Here is an 8,702-nt window from a genome sequence, read left to right as displayed (position 1 = left end):
TCAGGATTGAGTGTTTGGATGATCGTTATCGATATTTTCATATTGAGGATGATGCACCAGAGGAGATGGTGTAACAGTATGTTAGGGGTCAGGTGCTGTGGTTGTTAGGTGGTATCTTATTACCCGATACTTCATCGAATAAGATGAAGTTAATATTTTTGTCATTATTAGAAGATTTAGACTTCGCTCATAGACTCAGTTGGGGCAGTATAGTACTAGTTTGCCTGTACAGAGCTATGTGTCGAGGTTCTTATACTGATTAAAGTGAGATTGGTGGTCATCTTGAATTATTACAGGTATGTAAATTAAAAATTTTATTTTTAATATTCAATTATAGTTCACATTGGGTATATCATGTATGATTTTTTTGAAATTTGTAGATTTGGGTATGAAAGCGTATACCGACTATCAGTCCATTATGATGACAGTTGCTCGAGATGCCATCAAAGCAGTATGATCCTGATGTTTCATTCAGACTAGACGGACCATTGGGATATAAGTATAAAAATATTACTTCTTTTACTTGAAACTTACTATTTTAAATTCAATAAAATTTATTTAACATGAGTAGATTGTAAAACAGATGGAACGTTGCATTCAACGTTCATCACGTATCGACGAGAGTGGCACGGATTTATAGGTGTCAGTTGGATACATTAGTTGATACATATAGATGGATAAATTTGATTTTTTTATAAATATTATTTTATAGTATTCATAATCTATTAAAATTTTAGCTTACTAAGTTTTTTATTTTAACTCTATCAGTTTTTGTGGGAGTCATATACAGATGAGATATTGGCTATATTACCGCAGATGTGTACAGTTGGATATGATATATGGACTGCTAGGGTGCCACTTATTTATTTTGATGTAGTGGAGTGGCATCTTTTCGATCATGTTATGCAGCAGTTTAGCTAGATTCAGAGCATCCCAGAGCAGTTTGATATCAGTCAGAGACTTCATCGTATTGATCGACGAGGGAGAGCTCGTATTGACTAGTGTATCAGACATGCAGAGTACATCACCATTTGGGATGCACGTCGAGATTACATAGTTCATGGTGATCCCATTTTGAGAGACGGTGCATATATCGAGGACTATATGGCTTGATTTCTTAGCATTACAGTGCGAGTCATTGGACAGCCTTGGTATGCAGTTCCAGGATACGAGGGTGAGAGTTCTGCTGTACGTCTTTTGGTAAGACCACGAAAATTATATTTTATATCAGTATCTTTATTTTTAATAATTAAAATTAAAAAATATTTTATGTACTTCTGTTATATTTTTATTTTATATTTTATAATATATTACTAATTTTATTTTTATTATGTAGACTGATTCTATGTCAGGTCTTATGTTCGACGCTCGTCGTGCTTTATCTATGGTTGATGAGGACGAGCGGATCCACATACTGCGTGGATAGAAAGAACAAGTTCGAAAATATTAGTGGCGATTAGCGTTGATCCAGATAGCTGTGTGCCTTGATATGGAGCAGCAGATACGCCATATATGAGATATACGCCATCACCATATGTTTCACATATGCCATCACCGCATATGCCACAGAAGTCATCACTTGATCTATAGATGGCAAGGCCTTCTTCTTCCTACATGCCGCAGATGACATCACCAGGTATTAGTTGGCCACATGAGTATGATACTTTCTTTTCAGGGCCATCCATATATCCAGATAAGGAGATTGAGGGTGTCACTTAGTCCGCAGATGCTCCGACGGCACAGCAGACCATTTCTGAGGGGATTGAGGAGGTTATTCCTGAGTAGCATGACCAGCAGACCTCTACTGCTGTGGGAGAGGAGCCATCACAGTAGATACAAGAGCAGGAGCGGCCGTTGAGGACCTTCCTGAGAAGGTCCAAGCAATCACGGGCACCATGACGTCTTTGTGGGACTTAGTATTTTTTAGATTTGTATTTAGTATTTTTGAGACTTTTATTGTACTATTCTTTTTATATTTAGATATTTTTTATTCTATTTTATATCATTAAATATTATTTTTATCAAAGATTATTTTAATTTCAAGTGAATGGATGTTATGCTTTGTGAACATGGATACACATTGTCTCATGTGTCTCAAAAGATTAGGAGAAAAAAATTTATGCTAAAAGGGTTGTAGAAATTATAACGTAAATAATAATAATATATCGAATAATTTAATTATATTTTTTAAAATATTCAAAAATAAGTTAAATCAGATAAATCGATAGGGTACGAATCATTACATATAGTGCTGTATGAGCCGGTATAAGTCGATAAGGCATCGGTACGATAGGGTGCTTTTATCAACCGCTCGGTGCGATAGGATTATAGTATTATACAAATATTATTATATAATTATATTATTATATATTATTATAATAATATAATATATTATTATAATATTATTATATTTTAATATCTTATAACAATTTTTTATAATATTATAATATAATATAATATTATATTTTATAATATATTATATTAAAATATAGTATAGTAATTATATTATATTTTAATATACTATATTAAAATATAATATAGTACATTATATTATAATAACTAATATAAATATTATTATATATTATATTATATTATTATTATGATATATTATATTATATATTACATATTATTTTTTATTTTTTGAGTTATTTTTATATGATTTTTAATAAAAAATTAATTTAAAATGGGGATATTAATTTGAAATGATAATTTTTATTTGAATTAAAGTTAAAATTTTTATTTTTTCAAATTTAAAATTACAAATTTTAATTTTTTCCCCTTTTTTTCCATTTTTTCCATTTTTATGTTATTTTTTAATTTTTTAATTTTTTAATTCAAATTAAAATTTTTATTTTTTTTATAATTTAAAATTATAATTTCAAATTTTTTCCTATTTTTTCTCATTTTTTTCTTTTTTATATTATTTTTTATATTTTTAATTTTTTAAAAATTTTTTGGGATATTTTTAAAAAAAATTAATTTGAAATATGAAAAGTAATTTGAAATGATGTTTTTTATTTGAATTAAAATTAAAATTTTTATTTTTTAAATTTAAAATTATAATTTTTATTTTTTTCTCATTTTTTTCTCATTTTTATGATATTTTTTATTTTTTAATTATTTAAGATTTTTTTGAATATTTTTTAAAAAAATTAATTTGAAATGGAGAAAGTAATTTGAAATTATGTTTTTTATTTGAATTAAAATTAAAATTTTTATTTTTTTTAAATAAAAATTATAATTTTTATTTTTTTCTCATTTCTTTCTTTTTTTTATGGTATTTTTTATTTTTTTTTATTTTTAAGATTTTTTTAGATATTTTTTTTAAAAAATTAATTTGAAATGGAGAAAATAATTTGAAATGATGTTTTTTATTTGAATTAAAATTAAAATTTTGATTTTTTTAAATTTAAAATTATAATTTTTATTTTTTTCATTTTTTTAATGATATTTTTTTAAAATAATTAATTTGAAAAGAGATTGTAATTTGAAATGATGATTTTTATTTGAATTAAAATTAAAATTTTTATTTTTTTAAAATTTAGAATTATAATTTTTATTTTTTAATTCTTTTTGTATGGTATTTTTTATTTTTTTTATATTAATTTTTTTAAATATTTTTTTAAAAAGATAATTTGAAATGGAGATACTAATTTGAAATGATGATTTTTATTTGAATCAAAATTATAAATTTTATTTTTTTAAAAATTTAAAATTATAATTTTTATATTTATTTATTTATTTATTTTTTTGAAGAATTAATAATTAAACTCATTAAGTATTTTCGAAAATACTATTTGAAACGATGATTTTAATTTTTTTTTATCGTCTATGTGGAAAAAAGATAGTGACGTGGATATCATAAAATATTATTTTAAATAATATTTTATAAAATTTACATTATTTTGATAAATAAATTAAAAATTAAATTATTTTTATAAATAATTTTTTTTAAAAATTATTTAGATAAAGCACTCATGTTTGCACTCCAAATCTTTGGATGGTTTTAACCATTACCGTAACTGAAAAACCGACGGGCAGACTTATTTTTCCATAGATTGATAATATATTTATATCATTTACTCTCTTATCCGTAAAACCCAACACAAAACCCTAATCTAACCCCCCTCCCACCCAGTTGTGACTCCTGAGGACGGAAAAGAAAACAGAGAAAAAACCGGTGGAAACCATAGGAAAAATCAACAAAAACAAAGGGAAGACGGAAAAATTGAAAGGTAAGATCTTTTCCCTCATTGATTGATCGTTCTTTTTTTTCTTGTTGCTTCTTTTTCTTTTCATTTCATTCTCTTTTTCGGAGATTAAAACCCTAATCCAAGCCACCCACCCAATTGTGACTCCTGAGGACGGAAAAACAACAGAGGAAAAACCGGCGGAAACCATAGGAAAAATCAACGAAAACAAAGGAAAGACTTCAAATTGAAAGGTAAGATCTTTTCCCACATCGATTGATCATTTTTTTTTCTTGTCGCTTCTTTTTCTTTTCATTTTATTCTTTTTTTGGGAGATCTCTTGGGAAGGAGAGCACCTGAGGGAGATCGGAGGGGCTTCTTAGGCTCCGATTGGGGTTTTTTCTCGGGATTTTGTGCCGGTTGTGGCCGTGTGAGTTGGTCCCTTGAGGTTTTGACAGCTTAATCTTGACGTTTTGAGAGCTTAATCTTGGTAGAAGAATGATATTTTGTAGGGTTTGGGGATTTTTGATGGAAAGGATTCTTTTTTGGCTACAAAATTTTCAATTTATGGAGTTCTGTTCTCATGATAATATGAATATTGTACCAAATCCATGTTTCGAGCTAGACTAAGTTCCACCTTTCTGAGCTGTCATGTGGATGCATGAACAATGCCTTTCTCACGCAATTCAATTCCAAGGGCCAAATGCGTGTCATGGTAGCTTGCACTGCCCACCACGGGATGAGAGAGACAGACTCAAGGCTCATGGTTTAACATGTCTTTTCCTTACTTTCAGAACATTAAGCTTTGTTAGATAGGTGGTGGTCTCATTGTTTTGAAAGGATGTGTGGGAGTCCAAAAATCATTTTTTGTTCCTTTGCTTGCGCTGCAAGCAGTGTGATCTCATGGATCAAGTGAGTTTGGCTAATTGATTTCTATCATGCTATCATAGAGATGTGCATTTATTACCATGGTCAATAATCTGTGATTGAGCCAATAGAAAACTATCATTTTTCATTTTTTTTCTTTAGATATTTGGTATTTATCTGTTGTTCCTTCAAAAGTTTCATGTCCGAGCATAGCTTTTTGGGATTCATTGGCTTGATTATCCATAGTAAATCACTGCTTCTAGATTTTAATTTTATATGATATTTGAATTGATTAGGTGGGTTTGGGTTGATTGTGGGTGCATAACCCAATCCGAATAAAGGTTAATCAAGTGGGTTCGGGTACCTGATGGGTTTACCTTTTTTTAATGGGATAGGTTTGGGATTTTTGGATAATTTTGTAATTGGGCTTGGGACGGGTTCATGTAGTAAAATTTTAAACAGGTCAGATACGGGTAGGCAAATTTTTTGGGTACCCTACCTGTTGCCATCCCTACTCATGCTTTTTAATGGGTTTCTCTTTCTCCCTTCTCACATGGTGAAAACCCTTGCGCCTATCTCCTGTCTCGTGTTGCGGTCTCTGGCTCCTCCATTGCCAACCCCACCCTCCGCTATTCCATTGGTCATCAGTAGCCAAATCTGCTCATAGCCGGTGTCCTTGCAACCGCCATTTGATCGAGCCTCATCATAGGTGAGATCAATTATTTGATCCTTGGTTTTGTTTTTCCTTCTCTCTTCACTTCTCCTCTCTCCTCGCTTCTTTGTTTGATTGAACATTGTCATGGGTTCTAGTTTTCTATACCTTCCTGATTGAACTCTATGATGGGTATGTGAGCATTTTCTTTAGTTATGGTCTCATGGTTCAAGAATGGGAGAGGTGATATCTGAGATCAGATCTTTCTTTCTTTTTTCCTATCTTCTTTCAGATCCATTTCTTTGTTGTTTCATTGGAATCTTCAGGTTTCCTCTGTTTCTAGGTTTGTGATGGTATATGAGCTTGGGTTTGATTGCATTTTACGTACTGTATGCTTGTAAACCAGCAAGAGAATAGGTCATGTTATATACAAGGCATTTAGAAACTAGCTTTGAAAAGTGTTTTCCATCTATATATCATCATAAAGAAACCTGAACGGTAGAAGCAATGGACTCATAATTTGAAAGTGGTGAATTTGTGAGAGGGTTGGTGGATTTTCAAGAAACTAGCAGCAATGGAAGGTGTCTTTGTAGGCACCGGTCTTGTACATGTGTGAGTTAATGTGGTGGCTTGATGTTGAACTCTGCTGGATTGTTTGATATGATGCCTACTAGGGGCCTGTTTGGATAGCTGGGCCCAAAATTCTATGGGAATCGTGGGTTTAGGCTAGCCCACTCTAGAAGTATTCTGGGTTTGTGTAAATATTGCTTAGCTCAGCCTGATTTGGATGGTTGTATTGGCCCAAACCCATGATTCTTATGGGATTTTGGGCCCAATCATCCAAACAGGCCGTAGGGGTTCAGCATGTTGGGTTTTGATTATATTTGGCTTGAGGAAATGAGAGAATGGAAGGCAAACAGGTAGGTAGTTGAATTGACCTAATTTGTAGAGTTCAAATTGCCTTCTAATTGCATTTAATTTCTTCATTGAGTCAATATAATAATTGATGGTTTTATTTTTTATTTCCCAAATTTCATTAAAATGCTTATATAACTGTTCTAATTCTTTCACTAGTTCATATCATCATTTTTTTTTCTCTCTTTGATTCTGAGATTTGGATGGGAAGTGTTAGTCAATGCCTTGGTTGTGTGAATGATTTTTTTGTATGCTTCTTTTTCCCGTTTTTAGATGCAAATTATTTCCATTCTGTAACGATGCAACTAATGTCAGCAAGTCAGCATGGCAAATAAACTAATGTACTCTTATGCATGTATTATCATAAAACATTGGTCACTACCTCATCTCCAAATCTATTTACCTGTGGGTCCAAAACCCCACAATAAATGCTGTATTGCACTTTGAACAACCATCTTCATTGTGAAAATATAGCATTCAGGCAATAAAACATCCCACAATTTGGAGGCCAAAAAAAGGCATGGCCAATCTGACAGTATCCTCCTGGCTCATCTTGTTATTTGCTTGCCTTGAATGATCTGAGTCTTTCTGTGTTCTTGTTCTTTACTCCTCACTTCTTCTTGAGCACACCACTCACTATGGCCCGTTTTCCTCCCCCCCATGGATGAGTCATGAAGACCTTCAATCTTCCTTGCATCTCACTTGAGCTCAAGTCAGCGGTGCCACTAACAGACATCTGTTGTCCATCTTCGCAGAACATAAAGCCATCCAAAAAGCTCTTGAAATCTTTCCTCAAAAAAAAAAAAAAAAGAAACAAACAAAAAAAAAAAGTTCTTGAAATCTTTCCTCCCATCACATCATAGCTAAGTCCTTAGGTGTGTTTCTATTATTCTCTAGGCTTTGTTTCTCAGATTTGGAATCAAAGAACAGTCCCTATTCTGCCTCTCTCATATTTGTTCCATATGTGCCTTTTGAGCTTATCGCCATGGTGGAGATTCAATAGATAATAATAACAATCTAATCATATGGTTCACTGCTATTCTGCATTCATATGCATGCTTTATTGTTTTTCTTTCTTTCCCTTTTTTTTTAATTTAAGAAAACATTTTATGTGTTCAGAGTGATGCTGAATTCTTTTTTTTTTAGTTATACATATTTATCTTCTTGCGATCTTCACATGTTGCTGGATTCTTTTTTTTTTTTAGTTATACATATTTATCTTCTTGCGATCTTCACATGTGGTAGAATTCTTGTTTCCTCCTTCTCACAGATGGCATTTAGAGGCCGTGGTCGGGGTAGGGGTCGTGGTAGAGGTGCACTTTATGACACTCGAATTGCTCACCATGTGCCTTATGATGATTTCCCGGTTAGTTGGACTTATATTCAATGATTCTATTAGGTCATTATTTTTACTAATCTAGTAGCAAAGCATACTGAGATTTTCCACGCTCATGCTTTTAGCTTTAATTAAAAAAAAATCAATATTCTGTTATAAAAGGGGCTTTTTTTTAAAAGGAAAATACCTAACTATTATGGCTGGCAGCTAATATTTAACCCACTCAATCATGGACAAGTTATGTGTTCAATGAATCTTGTTCTGCTTCATTGGTCTTCTCATTGCAACTAACCACATTCCCATGTCTTATCTTTTCTGCTTCAAAAAGAAGTCCATAATTCCTCCTAATCATCCCCCCCCACACCCTCCTTGATCAGTCCGACATCTTAATAATTGGATTTGATCTGATGCTATGTGCTAATTGCTTTAATAAGATACGAGTGCAGCCTTTGTTTGTCCCGTCTAGTCAGGATACATTGCTGCAATATATGTTGTAGGAGAAGAGAAGGGATTTCTCTATCTCTCTCTCACTCACTCACCCCCCCCCCCCCCCCCCACACACACACCCACAGCCCCCCGTCTATCTCTGGTTCAAAATTTAGGGTTTCATTGTAACCTCAAGAAGGCCTTAGTCAACTGGGGTGGAATAGGTGTCCAGGGAATTGGATCGGGTACAGCTGAATTCAACATTTCTTGCAGATCTAGGTTGTGTTTGGATAGGCCTGCCTTCAGCGAAAGGTTT

The 8,702-nt window shown here is 32.1% G+C and overlaps 1 protein-coding gene across 1 annotated transcript in view; it reads left to right on the top strand.

Annotated features, from left to right (window-relative positions):
- Positions 1-4,321: 4,321 nt before the first annotated feature.
- LOC105042233 (uncharacterized) overlaps positions 4,322-8,702 on the top strand; it is a gene marked incomplete at its 5' end in the record, with an annotated part of 29,626 nt that continues 25,245 nt past the window's right edge. The window contains 2 exon segments of the mRNA XM_073253726.1: positions 4,322-4,444; positions 7,895-7,990. Of these exon segments, the coding sequence (XP_073109827.1) occupies positions 7,895-7,990 (96 nt within the window).

Source organism: Elaeis guineensis, chromosome 3 (assembly GCF_000442705.2).
Source record: "Elaeis guineensis isolate ETL-2024a chromosome 3, EG11, whole genome shotgun sequence".
In the NCBI taxonomy this organism is placed as follows: Eukaryota; Viridiplantae; Streptophyta; class Magnoliopsida; order Arecales; family Arecaceae; genus Elaeis; species Elaeis guineensis.
Note: the sequence above shows the minus strand (reverse complement) of the source record. Positions and strands in the feature narration are given on the sequence as shown.